General features: G+C 33.3%; 1 protein-coding gene across 1 annotated transcript in view; it reads left to right on the top strand.

The window, feature by feature from the left end:
* LOC117182227 (calcium/calmodulin-dependent 3',5'-cyclic nucleotide phosphodiesterase 1-like) overlaps positions 1-25,484 on the top strand; it is a 1,276,250-nt gene that overhangs the window by 1,080,199 nt on the left and 170,567 nt on the right. Inside the window, exon 6 of the mRNA XM_033375310.1 lies at positions 23,341-23,511. Within this exon, the coding sequence (XP_033231201.1) occupies positions 23,341-23,511 (171 nt within the window). The remainder of the gene's footprint in view (positions 1-23,340; positions 23,512-25,484) is intronic.

Here is a 25,484-nt window from a genome sequence, read left to right as displayed (position 1 = left end):
TATTTTGTAAAACTTTTCCACCACTGCCATTGACTAAAATGGTCGGGAAATCTGTAAATATACCAGAAACGTCATATACAAATTCAAAAACCTATCCACACAAAATTTATAAATGTTTAAAAATATTACCTGTACTTCTTCAAATGTAATTTGAAATATTATCAGAATATCACAGATAAAATGAAGTCTATTTTTTAACATATTAGAATTTGATTTCGGCTATCCATTTAACTGATTTGAAATAGGCACGTTATTTTTTGTGTTAATGCAAATGACAGTATCGGAAAAAAATGTAAAAGTATCTTCCTCCATAAGAGCACCACTCGATTCCAAAAAATCAATGTTGCTTACTTGGAAAAGGATTTGAGCTACACAAAAAAGATATATTATTATGCAAATAGGAAAAGAAAAGATTTTTTCAATCGTGAAGTTCTATTTTGACACAAGTGAAATAAATTGGTACTAATCTAAAAAAAATCAAAATCGAGGTTTTTACACCTTTCGACAGTTTTTGAGCTGCTCCTTTTAAGGGGATTTATTAAAGTTCTAAAAAGGAATGTAAGATTTATTCCGCAATTTTAAATATTTTTGTCTTATTTCTTGCATAGGCCATCTAAATATCAGTCCCTCGTATTGCACGAAGCTGGTTTTTGGATCAAATGTTTATATTTTGTTTAATAATAAAATTGGAGAGAAAAATATAGAAAAATTGCAGTAACACTCAGTGTAGCCATTCGTGGATTCTCGAGGCACTCTTCATCGATCCTCGTAAAGCTCACGTGGCAGACTCCCTGGAGAGCCGTGAATTGCTCGTAAATCATGACCCTTTCATTCTTATGAGATGTAGACCAATTAAAAAACTAAAATCAGAAAGATATGGCTTGATTCAGTTTCAATTAGCAGAATTAGTTAATTGGCATAATTTGCAGAAATTGAAAAAAGATTCATGAAAATCGGATAAAATTTATAGTAATTATGTAAACATTGAACTATACACAAAAGTGTACCATTTAAATCAAACAAAAAATTAGCATGAGTGGTAAATATTTTACCAGTATATAAACGGGTGGAAAATTCGAGGAATTGCGGACTTCTCGAATACCCCTTCTAGTAACCCGATATTAGGTGCTCGCATGCGTAAATAATGGGCGCAAATCATGAGCCGAATATCACAGGATGATGACGTTTTGAGGAGAATGTACACTTATCGGAGTTTCCAAGTTCGTGTCGTTTCTCCAAAAATGTCACTGTTTTTATTTAGAAAGTTTTTGCTGATTCAAACAAAAACTGCACATCCTATCAAAATATAATCAATGACATATTTGTATATCTTTTTTGGACGAACAGCTTTTGTCGTGTACATCTTTTGATGATGCATGCAAAGTAGAATAATCTTGTACGGCTTTCAAACAGGAACGTTATTTTTATTGAAAGAAAGTCATAAGGATAAACGAGCGAGTTTCCCAGTCTAATATTTTATTCTGTTATTTTTGATGCTGTTTTTTACGAATGAATCAAAAAGTTTGAGTCCGGTAAAACAATGATTCAGAACAAATTTTTACATATTCTTGTGCTGCACAATTCTAGTTGATTAATTTTCTTTTTGCTGCTTCCTCAATCTAAATAATAAGTATTTAACTAAATAGTACTGTTGAAAAAAGTTACATGTGTGAGAATATTCTACAAATAACAAAAAAAGAAAATTGAAAATTTTAAGCTACACAAAGCTCGATATGGAAAAAAGCCAAAATAAGAAAAAAGTTGATTTTTGAAAGCCCTACAACATTATCGTAACAAGTTTTCGAATTTTTCGAAAAGTCGAAAAAATTCGTAAAAAGCAGCATTAAAAATAACACAATACAATTTTGGACTCGGAAACTCGAGCTACAAATATGTCATTGATTATATTTCAATAGAATGCGCAGTTTTTCTTTGAATCGTAAAAAAACCTTATAAATAGAAACAGTGACATTTTTGGCGAAACGAGACAAGCTATGAAAAACACGAATGAACAAAAGTCGCTCCTACAAAAAGAGTGGAAACTCATACAAATTGTTTAGAAATGATTTTCGGACATGACGCGTGTTTTTTGTTTCTTCGTAAAAACTAACATTTTAAATAAATATAAATTTTTATAAAATGCCACAAGAGTTGAAATAAAGACTGGACAAGTGTGAATAAAACGCTTAGAAAATGAGAATTATATGGACAGCGGTTTTTCAAGTATAAATTGTCATGCATTGAAAATATTATGTGAAAATTATATAAAGATTGAAAGCCTCCCTGCAATAAAAGTAGGTGGAGTAATCACCTGAATTCGGTGTTTTCTTGTAAATTATATATTTTTTCAAAACCTGGATTTGAACTTGGAAACGCGAAGTGATATTTACCCGTTTATATAAGGATAAAGTATAGTATTTACCACTTATATCTTTAACCTCATTTTTTATTTAAATTAAATATGAACATCTTCATATTATCTCAATGTTTATTATTTGAAATTCAAGTGTAAACAATTAAAGTGATCATTTTTATCGATTGAATACTCATTATTCAGATTGAGGGAGTAGATTTCTAGTTTTCGGCAAAAGTTACATTTTTATATATATAGTTTAATGTTTCCATAATTACTGCAAAGATTAAACGATTTTAATGAATCTTTTTTTTCCATTCCTTCAAAATGTGCCAAAAAACTTATTCTGCTAATTAAAACTAAATCAAGACAAACCTTGCTGATTTCAGTTTTTTAACTGATCTGCATCTAATTAGAATGAGAGAGTCCTGATTTAGGATCAATTCACTGCGCTCCAGTGAGTCTGCCGCTTGAGTTTTACGAGGGTTGATAAAGAGTGCCTCGAGAATCCACATACGGCTACACTGAGTGTCCCTGACATTTTTCTCTATTGTTCTCTCAAATGTTATTATAAAACAAAATATAAACATTTGATCCAAAAAGCTTTTTCAAATTCTAATAAATCCCATTGAACAAACTATCGAGAAAAAAATCCAAGCGTTATTCTTGCTAATAGTTGAGTTGTTAGGTACCCGAGAAATCGGGCTTTTGCTCGAGGTCTCCGATTCGTTGCTGTTCGTGCGCAATTTGAAATGCTAAAAAATAACATTTTTATTGTTTATTATGAATAATGTCATTTTAACTCTTGTTTTTCAATAGAATTATTATAAATAATACAAAAATTCATATATTCAGCAAAAACAACCATAATTACCGACAGAAAGAAATATCAGCTGAGTGATGACAATGTGTTTTATCAAGTATCATTTGTTTTTCCTAACTGGATTGATTCAAGAGAATTATCGCAGGAAAAAAGGATTTGGATCCCCAAAATCTAGAGAAAAAGAGGAATATTCACTGAATGCTCAGGTGAGTAATAATCTTTTTAATAAGTATGTCAACAAAATTACTAGATTTTCCTGATGCCGATAGGAACGGTAATACCGGTGATACCGGTAGCACAACTTCGCATTCACGTCAGGAAATACCGGAAAAACGTCAACGGAGGCAAAAGAAGGGCAAGATTGGCATAATTTGCGGGATAAGTTTCACAGATAAACTTTATAATGGTAAAAGACACATAGTTTCAAATATGCATTAGAAGAGTATTGCACTTGCTCAGGATTTTCTTCTTAATGCAAAAAGCGGAAATCACAAAAACGCTGGTAAAACGGCCGAAATTAAACTCGCAGAATTTATCGCGTCGAAGAATGTTGCTGTCGATTTTATTGATGCAATGGTACCGGTTTTGAAAGATATCTTTAAGGATTCTCAAATAGCTCAAAATATTAAACTTTCTACCAAATAATGTACCCAAATAATAACAAACGTGTTGGCACAACGCGAGGCTGGAAAAACCTTTGATAATTTGAAAAATGTTAAATTATCAGTGTAGCTGACGAATGCACTGATCACTGTGTAAAGAAAAACATGTGCGTGCTAGCGCGATATTTTTCATTTTCAGAAAATAAAGTTATAACTGAACTCCTGAATTGAATTGAAATTGATGGCATAGATTCCACAGCAGAAAAACTTTATGACTGTTTTAAATCAAAATTGGAAGAAAGAGGTACACTGTAAAAAAATGTTGTGGAATTTCAGTACGCTAAAAGTATGTAAAAAGTGGACTCACGCGCAGCGGCGTGAAATTATAAATGTCTAAATAAGTACAAAAAAAAATAAAATTCTCAACTGAAATGAAATTTAATATGACGTTAAATAAAACAACGGAAAGTGGAAAATTTCTCCAAAGTATCAATCTAACTTCAAATACTTAAATCATTAAGATCATATTAAGAATATATTTATAATTACGCAAGCTTATATGGCATAAAATTTAGAATTTAAAATCAGTCACTCGCATTTATGCTTTCGCCGAAAGTGAGTTATAAAGTTTGCAAACTAAAATGTACGTTCGCTCATAACACGCGAAGAAACGAGCGAAAATAGCTCTATCGCGATAATTTTACAAATGTGGAATATTATACGGACGAATCTAAAATCACTATAAAGTGGAGGAATTTTCGTTAGAAAATAGAAATTTATGCGCAGTCGGTAATTTTACCAGTTTGGGGAATTTAACTATGTACAACGTGAGTCCTTTTTTACACACTATGAACGTAGTGATTTTCAACACGTCGTATGAATTCGTGCAAACTCATAGAATTAAACCTGTAAGAGACGTCATTCCACACAAAATGTGGAAATTTGCTTTCTGACCTATAATTTTAATGCATCTAAAGTGACATTTTACATGTGTAAATTTACACTTTGAAGTGCAATTTTAATACGTATTTTTTACAGTGTATACCACTTAAAAACATTGTCAATCTCGCTTGCGACAATGCATCTGTTATGTTTGGTTGCAATAATTCTTTTTACACGCGACTAAAGGCGGATGTGCCAGCTTGATTTTGGTGAACTGCGTTCGTAATTCTACGGCTCTTATTGCAAATAATAGTAGTGCTAATATTCCTGAAGAATGTGAATTTTTAATTAAAAACATCGCGACTTACATTAATTCAAGTCCTAAACGCATGGCTCAATTAAAGGAGTTTCAATTATTTTGCAACGAAAATTATCTTCGAATTTTAAAATCAGCCACAACGAGATGGCTCTCTTTTGAATGGTGCATTGAATGAATTTCGAGGTGATGGGAAGCGTTAAGATTATTTTTTACGTCAGAAGTTTTTAATGCCGATGACAAAAATGTAAATGCTAGTAATCAAAATCAAAAAGGGCTAGCAGAGAGCGAATAAAATCCTGATGTTGAAAAATCTAAAAAGACCCAGAAGCCTATGAAAGTTAGGATTCTAGAACTCTTGGAGAATGACTCTATCAAGGGTTATCTTTTGTTTCTCATATACGCGAACAACTTTTATAACATCTTCAATGCTCAATTTCAGACCGACGGTGTTATAATTCATACACTATCCGAACGTAGTATAAAGTTTTTTTGGCGATTGGGGAAAAGTTTTTTGAAATCTGAACTTCGCTCGCTTCCTATTTCCTCCATCGATGTTGAGGATGAAAGTAATTACAAAAGTAACATCAATTTGGAACCTCCATGCGAGAAAAATTTGAGGAATATGTCATCGTCTGACATTGCAAAAATTCGTGAAACTTGCTTAGAGTTTTACGTAACTGCCTCGAAAGAAATGAAGAAAATACTACCACTGTCGCATAATCTTTTGTCAAAGTTAGAATTTTTTAATCCTGCAGCTCCATTGGATGATACAGTGAGGCCTGAGATCAAAAGTATTTTCGAGGTAGCTAGTCACTTTGGCGAATTCGACAGCAATGGTTTATATTCTAAGTGGGATTTTTTGCCCTATGCCTTTTCAGATAAACTTAAAGCAGAACTGTTGAATCTTGAATTTAACGAGCTTTGGTCAGCCGGTAAAAATGGCACTTTTGAGGAAAAATTAGCATTTCCTAATCTGCGGACATTACTAATAAGTTTTCTCAGACTTCCACATTACAATGCATTGTCACAATCAATTGCAACCGATGTAAACACAAAGAAAAGCCTTAGGTTAAGAATTGTTAAATGCATTGTGCAGAATCAGAATTAAACTTCAAGCATTAGAAATTACTTGCACATCTTTCAAAGTTGAACCTGAACATTTTGAAAAAATGAAGGGTGAAAATTTGTATACGAATTTTAAGGCATATCGGGACAAAGCAGCTCAAAAAGAAGTAAAGATAGAGAAACAGCAACACAAAGTAGAACAGAAAAAAGATAACGATAGTCATGAAAATGTAACCGAAGGTTAATTCTTTTCTTTGGTGTTACAAATATGTAGATGATAATATGTTTTATATAATGTACATTCTATATGAACAATATTAATGTTATTGAGATTTTTCAGAGTTTCAACATCAAAGATTTCTTTATTATATTTTGAGTTATTTTTGATTTTTATGTAGCAATTAAAGTAATAAGATTAAAATTAATTAATTTGTGATATTAGAAGTTATATATTCTAAATTTAGATATAGTATATTTAGAATTCTTTATTTCTTTATAGAGAGTATAATATATAAATATATATTTACGTGTTGTTTAGATTGAAGATTTTATGAAATTTCGTTTTAACTTTCAATATTGATTATTCATTGAAGTAAATTCAATTCTTAGAAAATTAAAATCAATTAGGGCCGAGTACACGGTGAGCAGGCTCGTAAGGCCATAGGTAATGTATAATTAGATTTTTCATTTTTAATTAGTATTTTCAAAGATAATAAATTTTAAAATTCTAAATTCCAATCGCCTCAGAAAGCTTTCCAATAACACTTTTAAAATCGGCAATGATGATTTGTGTGATGATAACGTTTAACGTTATATTGCTCTGAAATATGTGTATTCACACTATGCTGAGCTGATCATTTTTACGATATTATTTGTCTTATCTTAGAGAAAATTAGTGTACATATAATATATAATATTAATATGTTATGAGTAATTAAATATATTACTTAAAAAGCAGGCAAGTTACACGGTTTTTTACTAAATTTAATTTCTCTCTCAAAATCAAATTAAATTTTTTTAATACTTTATTTAAAATTGTAAACTCCTTATCTGTAAATAAATTTTATTTCCAAAATAATTGATTTGAAAGTTCACTTCGCCAAAATATGCATGAAAATATTCTGCTCAATATTTATAACATAACTGGGACAAAATTTTAATATTTCTCTACAATAAAATGAATTTTAATATTTTAATAAATTTTTAATAACAAGAGGTTCGAATAATGAAAAATATGCAAGAAAAATACAAGTGAGTATCAAAGGGTATTTTTTATTTACACAGTTTGCACGTAATCAATTTTTTTTATCAAGATTAATTAATATCGTTCTAATAAATATTTATATAAAATAAAATGACATTATTCATAATAAAAAATAAAAATGTTTTTTTTTTAACATTTCAAATTGCGCGCGAACAACAATGAATCAGGGACCGAGCTTGACGCATGCGTAGAAGAATTAGGGGCACACATTACGAGGACTGGTTTTTGGCATATCTCTTTCCGTGAGAATGTAGTGGGAAGGGGAGAGGACAGATTTCGTGAGTGTTCCCTCTCTCCTAAAAAGTAAGCCCCCTTTCTTCGGCACACGTCACATATAAATTGTTTCGAATTTCATGCCATTGTTACAGATACATAATATACGTAAAATGTGGCAAAAGAATCGTTCTATTTCGTACATTATTTATTCATTTTACCTCCTGCAATTAATTCTTCATACGACACAGGCACTTGGGCTCAAAGTATTTTCATCCAAATCACTTTTCCATCGAACATCAGCTTCCGAATTGCATGCATCATGTTCTTCTCGCAAAAGTTCAAAATCCAAAGTATCAGGATATACCACTGAGATGCAACAAACTGTATTCATTACCTACAACAGGTTTAATAATAATTCGCTATTCGGGTAAAGAAATTCTGTGCATTAGAAATGGAAAAATGTATACACGACAACTGGCGATTGTGGAAATGCTTGCGCGTGGTTCTTATCACACTGTTTTGGTGTGACAGTCGCACTGTATCGATGTAAACATCACAGTAATATGGTGTAAATATAGCACTGGACAGTGTGATATCCATACTCTGATTACACATACACCTAAAATTTTAATTTTCTAAATTCAATAGAGTAGCCGTTATTATATTAGAACGGTTTTTAAAGATGTTAGGCAACGGGTCGATTTAAATTTTATACTGAGTTGGATTGGCGCCGGAATTCATATATGTTTAGGAATGGTAACACTGCAGGGTTCTCGTTCCTTATTGCAAACGGCGGACAAGCTTCTACGTCGACCGTTTCTGTAGGGCTTCTTCCTACCACGCGTGCGCAATGAATTCGTTCACATGCTTCTTCCAGCCTTCCAGGCAACAGTTAGGTGAAATGAAAAAAGGTGGTTCAAAATAACTTTTAAAAGGCAATATCTTCGTGAACATTTTTTTCTATGATCAGCATCGCTAGACTTTATGCACGGGAAAGTTAAAAGCAAAAGAAAATATTACATTTTTAAGTTAATTGTTATAAGCAAATTAACTTAATAAATGGCCTTAATTATGTATTTTTCGTTTGAACGCTAAATTTTTCCGATAATGTTACTTGCTTTTATCGAAAAAATAATACTTTATTATAATAATTTACCATACGATGTTTTGTAATATTGTTATAAACAAATAACATAAAAAAATGCGCAGTGTGGATATTTAAAGGCAGAAAGAAATAATTTTTCTCTTTATTCCCCTCAAATCATGTTGCCCGTGATATATAATGATAGAAAATTAGCATGCGATATTTTTTGTCCATTTTATAAACAAATTATATAAGCAAATGTCCCGTGTGCAAATATAAAGGCAGGAAGAAATCGTATTTCTCTTAATTCTCATTACATCAATCCGCCACTGATTCAATTCTAATAATTATAATTTAATCGCATTATTAATATTCATATTATAGAATATACTTAATATTCTATAATATAATATTGGTACGATTATTAATGTATATTGTCAGGTAAAACTGAATAAAAATTAAATCATTTAAATGGTAGCTTTTTTAGTGCATTTTATTAAAGTATAAAGCATTATACAATTTTCTACAAGAAGGCAAGTTTGAATTAATTTGGATAATATCGCAGTTGAAATATGAAATATAAACAATTTTTGTCTTTATTTGTAACTAAAAGGTAATAAAATCTGTTCATAATATCCAGAATACCATCTACAATATATTTTTTATAGAATAAATTAAAAATAAGAACTTTTGTGCAAATGTATGTGACTCTTATCATATTTAATTAGAAACTACATCCAAAATTACAAAATTTCAATAAGAATTACATTTCCAGATAGTGCAAAAGACTGAAGGCAATGTCATTAGCCTCTTGGGCGTCGGCAGCAGAAAGAATTAAGTTTTTATTTTTCTTGACGTTCGTCTTTTTTGTTTTATACAGCGTTCATTGCTGATGTATTTTTTTATTGCAGGGAACCAAAGGGTTAGGAGGTTGAAGATCTTCCCTTTCAAAGCTTCGAAGAGCGCAAATAGTTTTTTTTCTGTCCTCTTCTCCGTGAGTTTTATAATGACTTTTAAGATTTTTTAAATGTACAAAACGTTTATCACATAAATCACATGTATGCTGTCATGATATGATGTTATCAAATGCATCTGAAATAATATAAACCTATTACTAGATAATAAGTTTGCAAAGGCTTGACAGATGACGCGCAAATAATTTTGGCTCTGATACCTCTTCAGTATATATTTGGAAATAAGATTATCAATTTTATTTGCAGAAACGTACACCTACTATTTGATTAAAATTGTAAAGGCCAGGGCATAACGTATATATAATTTTGGCTTTGATAAGTCTTCGTCGTAAATTTCTAAAGAGAGCATCAATTTTGATCTGCAATAATGTATTAAGAGAAATACGATTTCTTCCTGTCTCTAAACTCCCACACTGGACATTTGCATATATAATTTGTTTATAAAATTGACAAAAACTATCGCATGCTAATTTTCTATCATTATACATCACGGGCAACATGATTTGAGGGGAATAAAGAGAAAAAAAGATTTCTTTCTACCATAATAATTATATTTAATTATTATATAATTATTATTAAATTATATAATTAATTATATAATTTAGGCCACTTATTAAATTAATTTGCTTATAACAATTAACTCAAAAATGTAATATTTTCTTTTGCTTTCAACTTTCCCCTTGCATAAAGTCTAGCGATGCTGATGATAGAAAAAAAAATGTTCACGAAGATATAAGGAAGCAAAGCAAAACAATTAACTTTTTTTATTCCTTGCATTAACATAACAGTTCAAACGAAACAAAAATTTAAAAATCAGCCTAAAAAACCCTCTTTAAAATGTATTGCTCAATTAATGTTTAAAAAAATATCCAAAATCGGTTAAGAATTGCCTTTCAAAAGTTATTTTAAACCTCCTTTTTTCATTTCACCTCACTGTTGCCTGGAAAGCTGGATGAAGCAAGTGAACGAATTCATTGCGCACGCGCGGTCGTTAAAAGCCCTGCAGAAACGGTCGACCTAGACGCTTGCCACGACGGCTCTCCCTAGAGTTCTGAGCCGGTTATCTTACTTTGAGAACAGTAACGAGAGTGAGAATACTACCGAGAATTTAAAGAAGAAATGAGTTCTCTAAGAATTTATGAGAATTTAAGAATTTATTTTAATTGTTAGAAAATTGTATTTTTTGGTCAACTTGAAACGATCTTTTAATGTTGAAAACACATTTTTATGATGTCGTAAGCATCCTCTACAGTATTTGAAATGGAACACACTTTTTATTTTAATCATTTGATTAAAAGATCTTTTAATTAAAATGTAAAAATGAAATAAATGTTTGCGCGTAAAGCTACAATTAAAATAACATTTTACTAAATAAATACCAGTATGAAATATTTTATACTTTATCGATATAAAGCTGACTATTTAAAAAAGGATTAGCGCTTGGTACTTAATAATTTTATTATGTAATATCCAACAGTGTTAATTAATTTATAAGCTACTTTTTTGCATATATTAAATTCCTGAATATTCCGAAACCAGGAAATAATTTATATACAACCGTTGACATAACGTGAACAATAAAAATATTGTTAAAGTTAATAAATTCTTAAATTCTTTACAATTATTATAAATTCTGTCATATTCTCAATTATATAATCTGAAATTAAATTCTCGGAAATTTAAGAACTCTAGCTCACACTTACTTGAGTTCATCGACTCAACCCACTCCAGGGTGACGTTACGAGAGGTGCCAGCGAATTTGGCGGGATCACAGAAGGAAGTTTGAGGAATCAACGACAGACCAATAAGAGAAAAAAAGAGGGATTTGAGACACCTCAATCTAATTCTTATAAATATTGTCCTATTCCTCTCTTTGGTTTCGTAACCTATAAAATTCTTTGGCTCACATAAATTATCTTAAGGCCGCGATTTCGCTATCAGCACAAACCTCCATTAACTTAAAATAGTGTTCGTCGTTGGAAGACGAAGGTTTCAAAGAACCTACGCGCAACTGATTCTGAATTATTAGAAGCCATCTCGCAGACAGAACCGGTAAGTTACGTCAGCGTTTCGTTGCCTATAACTGCTTGAAATTATTTCAATTAAAAATGATTTGAAATTAAATAAACATTTTAATCTATCGTCTCGGTATCATGACAATTCTCAGGGAAATTCTTTAACTCAATTGCTTTTTTACGCTTGTTGTTGCAATTGATTGACTACTAGTAATTTAATTACATAAATGATTTCATTTCAAGCTACAACAAAAACGATTAATCTTTGTTGGACTCAACAATATCATCAATCTTAAAATTAATTATTTCTTTTAAAATTTAAACAGCCTAAATAAATTTGTGATTTTTATTGCAAAAAATGTAGAATTGAGTATTCAATTCCGAGCCCTGAACTCATCTGTATTTTCCCTATTTATTTCTTCTCTTTTGAATGACCTTTATAGGGAAATACTAATACTAAATACGGCGGAAAGGACGTCTGCCAGGCTTAAATTTTGTTTTAACGCCTTAATAATAGAGTCGCTATTAGAGATATTTATTCGCTTTATTTATGTTTGAGCTTCTCTTCAGGACGGACCCATTACAGTGTATACCCAGCTATTCATGCTAAAATTCGCACGTATCTTTAACACCACGCGTTTACAACTGTATAACAATGCTGTAAAGTTGTATGAATTTTTCTAACAGTAAAGAAAAAATTAGTTGGGCTTTATTTTGTATAAATTCAGAGGGTGGCCCTAAAATTATTTTAAACTATGGAAGATAAGTTTGCTAATGATTTTAAACCATTTGGAAGTTTTCACTGTCCGAAGTTAGTTATTTAGTTTCAATATGAGCAGAATTGTTCATCTAAAACTCGACTATAAAGCTTACTGTACCACACCCGTGTTGATTCTTAAAGCAGTACTACGAATCTTGGCACGTTCACTGAGTTAGATCTCGGTGCATTGGCCACATTTCCACATTTTTATTAAGTTCACTTCATTGACCTAATTTGTTCTGGATTGTTCTGGGTTATCCAGATTACTCCGTCTTACTTGAATAACTCATGATTACAAGTAGATTACCTAGGATTATATTGGATTCCTCGAAAAACTCCGAATTATCAGTCTACTAAAAAAAAGGTCATTGGGAAAAAGGAAAATTGTTTCTAAACAGTATATAGAGAACGTATTAGATTGTGTAAAACTTGACGCCCCTCCCCCCCCTGCCTCCAAGACTGTGATAGCAATTTTTCTAATTTTTTTGAAAAATCGAAAGTTCAAATTTTAATCGCACAGTATAAATGATGAAAAATAAAAAAAATTCGGTTTCGTGGTGGAACTATGCAAGTTAAAAAAAATGAATTACAAAAAATGGTACATTAAAAAAATACGAATTTGTCAATCACGTTTTGATAGGATGCATAGTTTTTTTATTCGTAAAAAACAACATAAAAAGCAAAGAATTTAATTTTTGGTGCAAATGACACAAACTACGAAAAAACTAAATGGACAAAATTTATTCACCCACAAAAGAGCTCCAAATTCTTTATTATTAATTTTTTATGGAATGGGGAGTTTTTATTTTAAGCTTCGTTTTATTATTAAAAAATAGTATTGAAAATAAAAAAAATTAATTTCTTAAATAAGAATATAGTTTATTTATAGAAAGCGCACTACCTAAATTATAAAAACAAGATAGTAAAAGTGCGTCGTTTTCAATACTAATGCATATAATGAATTGTAATAATATAAATTGATTAAAACGATACATTTTTCAGCGTAGGTGATAATAAAATTTAGAGCAAAATAAGGAACAGCGATTAAAATTAATAATTATAAATAAAATTTTTACTTTATTTTTCAAAAACTGAATAACCTATCAGCAGTACAGCTATGTCGGTTCTGAGCCACTACGACGTATTTTGCATTGCCGACAGATGGCGCCACCACTCAGTTAGAGCCCTGAGTCAGGTAAAGCCCTGACTTAAATCCATGAACAAGTCAGCAAAGTGGATTCCTGTTTTACAGACCGAGTTTGCTACACACCTTTTTTGTAAGTTGCGCTTGTGGGATCGGGGATTTCACTGAGTTGTCGAAACTTCTAGGAACATAGTTGGCCTATGTGAGCTGGGGGATTCTTAAAGGTTCTAGAAACTTTGGCCTAATATTACCAACAGGTAAAATGGTTATTTATCGAGTGTTAATAAAATTAAGAAGGAGGTAGAACCTTGCAATATCGACCGTGTTACCCTAGTTTTATTCACATTGTCGCATTGTCTGTATGGCTGTATAAATTAGATTGAAGAACAAAAATTATGAAAAGAAAATTTTAAGGGTACATATTTCTCATATAGATAAGGAGGGGCAGCGCCGACCAGTTAAAAGTCAATGATTTTTTTCGAAGTTAATAAGATGTGGAATTTAGCCATTTTTTCACATATCGAGTTCTACATCAGCGATTCCCAAACTTTTTTCGCTCTTTCTGGGGAGCGGTAGGGCCGCCACCCTCAAATTTTGTTCATAATACTTAAACCCAAGGGGGGCACTTGATAGCCTGTGATGAGGGAATGTGCTGGCTTGTCGCGTTCGGCCTTCCCATTATAAGAAAATTAGAGCCGATTAGGAAGAATGTAAAATTTAGTAAAATATTCATTAGCGAATTTTAATAGGCAGCGTTAGATTTTTTGGATTATTACGAGATCATTAGAAAAAAAAGAAAGAAATCGGCTAATAAATTCAAAAGTTATTGCACTTTTATTACGCTGCAAAGTGGCCCAGTGATGTATTTTCTTGGACAAATTTAGTGAAAATATTAACCGATTCTTATGAACTTTTTTCCATATTTCGAAAATTATATCACGAAATTGATTTAGCTCATTTAAATTCAATTGTGTCATACCTTTATAACTTCAGTTATTGTAACAGGTCTCAATTTCAGAACAATGAAAGGCATTCATGCTAGGTCAACAAAAGTAGTCCCATGCTCACAGCGGGGACCTTGCCTTGGAGCCTAGCGAGCTAGGTGGCCCGGGGTGGCATCCCCCTACCGCTGGGTAGCCACCCTACCCAGAGTAGCAGTTTGGGAATTGCTATTCTATACTATTGTATATCATATTTCTATAAGTAATAATCACATGAATAAAACAATGATTTGTTAATTTAATTATTTCTAACAAGGTGTATTTCACGAAATGTTTCTACCGTGCCAATACAAAAATCTTACATACCGCCCTGATTGAGGATAATAATATTCAATAGTTTTTTGCATGCATCCCACAATATAATTGGCTGTTCAATTTGACAATCATTTATCGACGAAACTTGTGACACGTGCGTCTATTATCTCTCAAAATATCAAATTGCATATTCGTCAAAATATCAAATTTTTATACTGTAATTATTTTCATGAAAGTTGAAATCTTTATATTTCTGTCAGCAAACCTTCCATTCTTTCGTGGTAAAAACTGTTTTCTTTATAATTTTTCTTTTACAACGACAATTTTTAAGATTTCAGTAAGTAACACTATCTCTATAATGAAATACATTTATTTAATGCAAAGTAGAACCAAAATTATTGAATAATGACGGTGATATAAAAAAAGTCACCTATGCCCGACCGGTCGGCGCTTCCCCCCCCCCCTTACCGAGCATTATTTTGGAATTCGAATTCCACCTAACAAAGTTTTAAAATATCCAGCGCTGGACATAACAAAATTCTTTTTCAAAAGGAAGCGAAAGTTCATCCCTTATATATTCTGAGCTACTCGGAAAGCGCACGAAATTTGAATTCATTTTATCGTGGATTAAAGCTGAGTAATATTACAGTGCTTAAAGGTGTATTGATGCGCATGTACTTAAATGAAGTCCACAAGTTTTTCCTCCAGAATGATCATTTATTCTCATAATACAGTAGACTCTGCAACACTTCTGGCTAAGAGACTTTTCGTTTTCCAATTTCCCTTTCGTTCGCTCGCCCCCACTCCTTGCCTCATTCCACCCACAACATGCGCGGCCGCCTGCGCCGTATACGGCTCGATTCTCAAAAATTCTAGGGACGTACTTTACGTTTAGGTTAGGGCGACTTAAGATAGGGTCGTGTGATTTTTTGTGCTCCACAGTGGCATTTTTAATCTTTACGATCACTCGTAATTGTTGGAAATTATAAATTCATCGTGTAGAGGTAATTATCAACATTAAAATACTCCGAACAAGGCGGCATATCTTTTGTTTTGTCAAACTCTTTATCAAATACCCTAAACTATATTGTAATATTTAAAAAAAATAGAATTTCAAGGGAGCCGCCAACGAAAACACGTAAAATTTCGTGAAATCTCTACATCTAAGCAAATTCTTTCAAAGTTTACATACTTAAAAATTCGGCAATTAAGTTCACTAAAATTCTTTACGACTTAGAATTTTTAAATTGAAAACTTGGAATCTATGAAACTCTGAATTCTATGAATTTTAAAATTCGAATTCGTAACTTCTAAAACATTTTCCTTCTCCAGAAATAATCATAAATTCGATAATTTTCACTGAAACTTCTACAGTTGAAAGTCTAACTGAAACAGGAGAATTTCCTGTATTTAGAATGCTGCTCAAAAAGGTTTTCGATCCGGCGGCTCTGAAGGGAAGGTTTACTTTTACCGACCATACTTCCCCTACAGCTCCAAAAACGAGAAGTGTCGTAGAGTGTACTGTACAAAAACTTTTAGTATACAAAATTTACAAAATACGATAATTATTGTACATATTTAAATTCAAAAAGATTATAAGGCACTCCGAAGTAGCAGAAATACTGTTTGTTATTCATAGCTGCTTCCTCTATCTTCTTAAACGTATCCTCACACAAAGCCATCTCAAAAATTTCATGTAGGCAAGGATGCTGCAATCTGGTTTTTCAACTCAACCACAATCCAGCCTCAAAAATCCATTAAATCCATTTTGAATACAAAAAAATCCTTTTATACTCAAAAGGCCTTCCACGTTATGGATATATAAAAGTAAACTTGAAGTCTTCTTCATAAGAACGAAAATTTATTACATACATCGTTTACTTGGCAAAGGCCAAACCTTAAGGCCTTTATTGGAATGTGGAATCGGTTTCGAATTTTAAGGCCGCACGGTTAAATATTTTTGGGTAACTTTTTGCACACCTCATCTACATAGCAATATTTCGGAACAAGCAGAGCCGAGTTTTTGATCAAATGTTTGTATCGTGTTTAATAATTAAAAAACGTAAGAACAATAGCACTCAAGTAGTAATTACGTTAAGTGTTAGATGTACATAAGTTTACGCATCGAGTCAGTTCAAATTTGTGAAACGTAAGTCGGCCGACACCCCGGATCGAGTCGAATTATCCGGAACGAATGAACCGAACATTGTTATTCATACAAAATATAAACATCTTATTGAAAAATAGACTCTACAAACTCTATATACAAAGAAGTAGACACAAATATTTAACTAGGCGGCCTAAAAATTTATAACCGAGTAGTCAATTGCTAAATATCGTAAACCAAAAAAAGTTGCTTTACCACTCGCTGATTGTGTCATCAATTACAGAAAATAAATTTTCTTACGATTTACGGGGAAACATTAGTTAACAACTATATTTGTTTTAAAGTACTAAATATCCGAAAGAAAAAAAGATTTTCACAATTCTTGCGTCATGCAGGGGGAAAAATTGTTAAAATAAATAATATAAATAGTTTAAACAAGTCATACTCATGTAAAAAATATTTTGAAACACTCTACTTATGAACTAAGAATTATTGATGTGAAAAAATACTAGAAATATCGTCTTTAGCGCGAATATCGTAGAAAACTAGAGTGTAAATGCACAGAAGTTTTTCATTCCCAAAATATTTGCATTATTACTGAATATATTAACCGATTTTTACGGATCTTTTTTTTAAATTCCTCGTTATTATAAAAACAAATTCATTCTGCTAATTAGAATTTAATGAATCAATAATTTCATACTGTCAGATTTTCTAGCCAGCCGCAATCTCATAATAATACGCGTGTTCGCTCATTCTGGATAATTCGACTTGCTGCGGAGAGTCTTTCGACTGTAGTTTGACTAAGGTGAACATGCTCGCTTCCGAAATGCATATACAGTAGGGTGGTCCAAAATAACCCTTTAACATGAGGAAATTTTCAATTTTGGAAAAATTTAACTTATGTTCCAGGGTTACATCGAAACGTGCCAAGTTTTTTTAGGATTCAAGAGAAGTTTCTACGAACCAAAATCATACTAATAACTTTAATTTCCAACCCACCTTCATCCTTCCCGCAGCTTTTCAATTTTAAATTTTCAATTGTTTAAATAAATGTAAATTTTAAAAACAGTTATACATTTCCAACAAATAAAAAAATCGTATCTTCGGATTGAAACTTGATACTTTTTTTATATTTTGGAGAATAAATTAATATTTGCATTCGTTTAAATAACTGAAAATTGTTTCAAAAGTCATATTAAATATTCGAATTGTCCACTAGTAATTATTTGCATAAAAAAGACCACGACAATTGCTAAAAAGTGACAATTATACTTAAAAATGTAGTTTTATTTGCGACATATTTGGTGCGCCGCAGGGTGGGTGGGGTGGGTTCGGAATGGAAGTTATTAGTATGCATTTATTTTGTAGTTAGATAAACGTTTATTTTTCGGTCTGATGGCATTATAAAATTGACTTGCTTACACTTTCATTTTTGACAGAATTTTCTTACAACTATTTCTCACAAATTACCATACATTCACACCTTATAACTACTCCGCTCGCTTATATGGCCTAACCTTCCTCGCTGCGCATCGTCTTGCCTCGCACTCATGTCGCTCTTTTCTCGCTATGCCTCGCATTACCAGCCTGTGTCTCCGCGGCTAACACCTAACACTTAACTATTATTCACAATATTTACAGTTTTCATACATCTACTTCCTCACGTATTTACAATATTTCCTTCTCCATTCCTTTTCCTCATTCCATCTCTTTTTCTCCATCTTACCCAACACCTCTATGCTTATCCTACTCCTTTCCACCTCTTCACACTCCGCCAACGATTACTCAACTTTTGCCTCCGCTTTCCCACAAAATTCACACATTCTCCTGTCTGTAGAAGCCAGATCATTGGCATAATCCACACATAGTTTCCATTAAACCTTGCCTCTCTTATTCTCTCCTCTCCTTCTGCCTTCTCTTTCTCCATGTCATTCTTTTAAACGAACTCATATACCTTCCTTCCTTTCTCGTGCATCCTTCTTACTTCTCACTTCATACATCTGCAATCCATTCGTTCTAAAATACGTTTCCCTTCCCACTTCCATCATTGCACCACTACGTCTGTTCTCCTTCTCCTACCAATACTCACTGACCAGCTTACTTCCCCCCTCTTTCAAAAATCAAACCCCAGCAAATCAAACAATTTCATTCTCTTTACAAAATCATCTGCGAATAAGCTCTTCCCCAGCCCCACACCTGCCTCATCACCACATTTGCCCTTTTCACCCTCTCTTTTATATGACCATCTACTCCCCTATTACTTCGAAACAGGAATCCCAGGTACGCAAACTCTTTCACCTCCTGTACCGCTTTTCCCCTCCATATAACTCCCCTCCCTTATTTCTCCCACTTCTTTTCCAAAACACCATAACCTTCGATTTGTCCGCATTTAACTTTAACCTTTTTTTGTCCATGTATCTTCTCAACTTCTTCATCGTCTCCTTCAAAGCATCTTCGCTCTTTGATAGCAGCACTATGTCATCTGCATATGCGAGTCACCATATCCTAAATACTCTTTCCTTCACTCCTCCTACCACTCCGGCTGCTAGCTTACTTTCCATATCGCGATTAAAATTGCAAAAAGCATTGATTTAGACGGGCACCCTTGCCTCAACCACCTATCCATCCAGAATCCCTCAGAGATTCCCTCCCCTCCGCTCACCCTATCTTTCGTCTCCTCATATACCTCTCTTACCCTCTCAATCAGGTCCATCCTCACTCCTCTCTCTCTCTCTCTCTCTCTCTTCCATTGCCTCGCACGACCGCCCTCTATCCGCCGAAGGGAACGCACCTTTTAGACCTACAAAAAACGCGTACATTTTGGCACCATTTTTGGTTAGTTCTCTATTCATCATGTACTGTAAGACGTAAATATTGTCAATAGTACTCTTTCCCACGCTTCGTTCTCTACCCTGTACATCCCTGCTGCCTTCGATTTTTTCAACTTCCTCATCTGCTTCTCTATCTCTTCGTCATTTAGCTTCTCTCCATCTACCTTTCTCGTTTATCTAATCTCTCCTTCGTTTATCTGACCGCTAAAATGAATCCTTAAAAAATTATCTCTATTCGTCGCTCCCTATCTTCTTACTTATTCCCACCCTACGTTTCCTAAACCCACTAATTATGTTCTACACGTCCCCTTCTGTCTTAGCACTTCTCAACTCCTCTTCCAGCTCTTTTTCCTTTTTCTGCTCTTTCTTCTTACACATCGCTCTAAACTTCTTCCTCATTTCTACATACTCTTTCCTTTTCGCGGGTCCTTCCTTTCACTTCCTGTACTTCCTTTTCTCCTTTCTCTTCATCATCTCACATTCCCTATCCCATCACGGCTTCACTATTCCTTTCTTCTTCTTCCTAAACACCTTCTTTTGCACACAACTTTTCACTTTATTTTTTAGATCCTCTCATATCTCGTCCACCGACTCTTCCTCAAAGCTTACGTTGCCCAACTGCTCCTGATACTTCTCTATCGCCTCCCTCGTCTATGGCTCTCTCCCCTAACCACCCTTTTTCCCCACACTGCCCTTCGCCAGCCTCTCCTTGTATCGACAAATGTAATGGCTGATGGTCTGATTTCACCCTCTCTTCTAATGCGAATTTCTCTATATCCTCCAACCATTGGATATTCAGAATCACATAGTCTACCACCGATAAACCCCTCTTACTCACATACGTGTATTGTCCCTCTTCGTCCCCTTTTGCCCTACCATTCGCTACAGCCCACCCTCTGTTCTTCATCCAGTCTCTTAGAATCACCCCTTCTTTATTTATTATCTTATCCTTCGATTTTCTTTCAAAACTCCCCCCTTCCCGGTACAGGCCCCCTATTCGCCCAATTCTCGCAATAAAGTCGCCCCCCCCCTCTTCCTCATTACCACTATACTCTTATCTCTCTCTCTCTCTCCTAGTAAGTTTTCCACCCTTTCTTTAATCCTTTCTATTTCATCCTTATTGTACACGGTCACAAACTCATACATTACCCCTCCTAACTTTACAGCCCTCATCTGCAAGCCCTTCCCCTCTCCCTGTACATGAACTTCTTTCTCTAATTCATCCCTAACCCCTGTTATAATTCCCCTACTTCCTTTCCTCTTCACTTTGACCGCCACCTGTATTCTCCACCTATACCCCCTTGGCAACTTTCGATCTACTCTATCCCATTCCTGTCTCTCTACTCACGTCTCTGCCAGTCTAATCACATCAAATTCCTGACTATACCTCCAGAAATCCTCATCTTTCTTCTTTACCCATGCTACGTTCCAGTACAGCACCTTTAACACTTCTCCACCCGGCTCTACTCCCACCCCCCTAGTTCCAACGAAACAAGTTTCCCTGTACTTCCTTCAACACCTTCTTCTTATCGTCCAATAACCACATTTTCTCGTCTATTTTTATTTTCCGATGCCCTACTTTTGCCGCTGTCCCTTCGCTCCTCTCCTTCCTTGTCCTGTCATTTATCATTCTCTGCAAATCCCTTTCCTTCCGCGTCAAATCTTAATCGATAAACCTTCGTGTCCTTTATCCTATTTTTGTTAAACATTATCGCCAATTTTTCTTCCCAGCTATACAATTTCGCCACCGCCACTTCATTCTCCTTTCTCTCATCCATCCTATCTCCTATCTGCCTTCTCTCCTCTTCGTTTCGATGAAACCCTGGAACATAAGTTCGATTTTTCGAAAATTCAAAATTTTCCCATGTCAATTAAATAGGATTTTGAAGTGGCTTGTGACACGTCTTAATATTCGAATTTCGAAAAACAAAAAATTACGGATTTTCATTCTCCGGAAATGGAAACTTTGGGTAAGGGGGAGAGGGAGCAGCCGTGCTCCCTAGAGTGAAAAGAAATTTTGCAATACATTTTTGGCCCGACATGGAGTCATTTGGAATTTTATTGTATGATCTGAAAATGATCTCATGTAAATATTTACGCTATATATCACCCGAAACAAGTTATCCGCACGAAACTGTTAATTAATTTTTGAAATTTTTAGTTATTTTTAAATAACAAGTGTGGATCCATCCTGATTTTTTCTTGGGTTTTTGAGCTTTGATAGGGCAACAAATTTGAACAGTTTCAGGAAAGAACACGTCTCCGCCAAGCACAATAAAGCAATCTGCTCTCTAAATATGGGTCAGTGAAAAATTCCCTAATTGAAATAGCAGTTAGAGATTTCACTGATTAATCAGTCATTTCGGACTTATTCACTAATCAGTTCAGTAACATCACAGTAAATCATGTGAAACGTAACTTCAATGTTTTAAAGTTAAGCGTTGTTGTTACTATTTTACTGAAGTAGCAAGAAGAATTCCATAATGAAAAAATTGTCTAATTTTTGGACTGTAAGTGGGCTGAATTAACTGCGAGGAAAATATACTCTGACTAGTATAAAAAACTTACTTAACAGATGGCAGTAGAAGTTTGAAATGAAGTAATATGTGAGGTTATTTGTCATTAAAGAGCATCAAACCCATTCATCCTTTTAAATATTTGATCATATTTATGGGACCGATTTTCAGCTCTTTTAATCAGTGAAATCTCACTGACAAGCAGTGAAATTCCACTAATTCAGATTCAGAGATTGCGTTCTTTATACAGTATACTTTTTGTATAACATGAAACACACTGTACCGATAAAAAATGCATAAAATCAGGAAGAAAATAGATTCTTTTCTAATTTATCAGTGTTCTTAGAAAACCAATAAGTACTCGAAAATATTAAAATAGGTCAAACACTTGCTGAGATAAAATGTATCTACTGTTTTTTTAAGGTAAGCCATATACTTAAAAAACAGAGAATACTAAACTTATTATAAAATTATTTAAACAAATTATTATATTCATATTATTGATTAAAGACCTCATAACGTCGAGAAGATACGTTCACCATGAGAGTAGCGTAAAGTCATGCACCCTGAAAATGTATGATGAATTTCTATTCTCTGATAAATTGTAGAAAATGCAAAAAAGTTGACTATTTCCCATGTTAAATTAATGGGAAATTTCATGTTCTTCGCGCCAGACCCAAATGTTTGCCAATTTGGCTCAAATTGACACTTCAATTTTTTCAGACATTTAAAAAAACGGAAGAGAAAGAGACGAGAGCAAATATATTTGAAAAATAGAAAATAAGGGCTACACTATAATTTCATATATGTCAGGGATATGTAGTGGTGCAGTGGTTCCGATCCCTGATTCGAACGCTTTAATGGGAGCAATAAAAAATCAGTAAACTTATTCCATAACATTTGGTTCCTTTGTGAATAAATCTGTCATAAATTATAACTGTCAATATGTTAAGTCATTCAGTTCATTGCGTTTTAAACACTCAGATATATGGTATTAAATGCGTTGATATTAAAAAAAATAGGCAAGTATCAATTAATTCATCAATCCGCGATAACGTATGAATTTTCGGAAATCACTGCCTTCAAGCAGAAGTTTAATGTCCCCTATTTACTATTTAATTTTTAGTTGCATCACCGCCAGAAAGAAAGGTCACAAGGGATGACATCGGGGTTCCCCCTGGTTCACCCACGAACTCGACAAATGCAAGTGCGAAGGCGAGTACTAGCTCAAACAGTGGTTCGCCTACAGCGCGATGTCAAATCCCTTCGTCCTCTGGAAGAAATGGTCAATACTCAAGTAAGTATTACATAAAATTTTCTTTAAATTATTCCTGGGGGATCTTGCTGATAGCTGTGGTGCGTCACAGTTAGTTATATATTCTAAAAACAAGTTTCACTCACCTAATATGACTATAAAGGACGTGTAAAAACGTACAGTTTTTTCTCGACGTTTCGTGCACGTTGCAGTTCACTTCTTCAGGGCTAACTTGACTGTGTTAGAAAAACCATAAGAGCGGTAAGCCAGCGTATAAAAAAAGATGAGAGTAAAATCAGGCTAAAACATTTCATGCAATCAGCGCAAGCTGATCATTATTTCGAAACATGTCGTAACATTTTATTTGACAAAACAATCGTCATCGCAAAAACACAATATTTTTCCAAGAAAACACGGAGAAGCAATCGAAATTTTAAAACACCCTAATAACATCAATATGAACAATGGATATAATACCAATCTGATTTGAGTCTTTGTCCTTTCGGATTAAAAAAAAGACTCGATTCGCCAGTGAAGTTTGACTAGTCTCCACGGTGGGGCGCTCTGGCCGATCACCAGCTCTGAAGAATTGAACTGGAATTTTCACAAAACGTGGGCATAAATTTTTTATTTTATACACAATTGGGACACGAAATATGTCTTTATTTTTTTGAATCATCTTGAAAGCATTAAATGAACTGTTAAAGAACTCTACGGCAAGAGTTTTCTTACTAAAACTAGTACATTTAGTAAGCTCAGGACTTCTCGAGGTGAGGTATTAACATCGTTAGCTTTATTTAAATAAGAGACGGACAAAAAATGGTCACGAAATTCTCTTGCGCAATACCTTCCACAGTAAAAACATCCCTAACTCTTATCTCTAACGCCTCTCTAATTCTATGTAGTAGATTATAAGAAATCGATTAAAAGCACATGGCACAATATTTTATTAAATGCATACGAAAGCAGTTTGTACATTCGAAATAGGGAATACCAGCACAAAATGTGAAAATTCCCTCTCCATTAACTCGGTCAATATTTATCTGATCTGAAACACATTTCTTCTTGTAAAGTTCTACTTAGAAGGACTAGGCGAGTCCCGAGATAGTACGGAGAAGATAAAGTGGACCCCCGTAACGCCTTCTATAGCGGGAGTGCAGTGTAATTATTTCTTATACGTGTAAAAAAATGAATAATTTCATTTTCTATTCGGCAAACATTTATCAGCTAAGTAAAAACATAAACAAACAAATTCCCAATCTTTTTCGAAAGTAAGTTTTCTTTGTAAAATATTTGTGAATATTTTCAAATCTTCGATATCCTTGAAATTTTTCAAATCATAAAAAAATTATAATATCTTTTATATATTTGAGAAATACTTCTGACATATTTTGTATTCATTTTGATATTATTAGCAAATTTGAAAGCTGTTGAAATCTTGTAAAATAATTTAAAATCGTTGGAAATCGTTTGAAATCGTTTGAAATCTTTTGAAGCCATGAAAATCTGATTTACTATACCCCTTTTGAAAATCTTTGAAATCCTTAAAAACTTGATCAAATGTTCAAAAACTTCAGGACTTTTCGGAAATCTTTTAATAATAGCCTTTGTTATTCGTTAAAATCATTAAATTATTTTGAATCTTGATCAAATCTTTCAAAATCTTCCAATGCTTTCTGGAACTGGCTCTGTCATCCAAATGTTTAAAAATCGTTGACATCATTAGAAATATTTTGTAAAGTTTTAAAATCTAATGTACACGAAAAAGTCCAGTTGCCATTCCCTCGAAAAATTCTTTTATAACTTGTAAGTTGAATATCAACAAAGGTGATCAGTCGATGTTGTATAAGCTAACGTTTTCTTTCTTCAAATCACCCAGATTGAAGTGGGGCACGAAGGGTCTTATTTACAGCCTGTCAAGTTAAAGCGTGGGTGGCTTTACTCGCAGTCGGTAAGGTGTATCGACATGATTTTTGTGTCAAAATATTAAGAAGAGCTCCCTCTTTCATGCTTTT

This window comes from Belonocnema kinseyi, chromosome 10, assembly GCF_010883055.1.
Source record: "Belonocnema kinseyi isolate 2016_QV_RU_SX_M_011 chromosome 10, B_treatae_v1, whole genome shotgun sequence".
Taxonomy (NCBI): Eukaryota; Metazoa; Arthropoda; class Insecta; order Hymenoptera; family Cynipidae; genus Belonocnema; species Belonocnema kinseyi.
The sequence above is the reverse complement of the archived record's forward strand: the minus strand, read 5'-3'. Positions and strand labels throughout refer to the sequence as shown.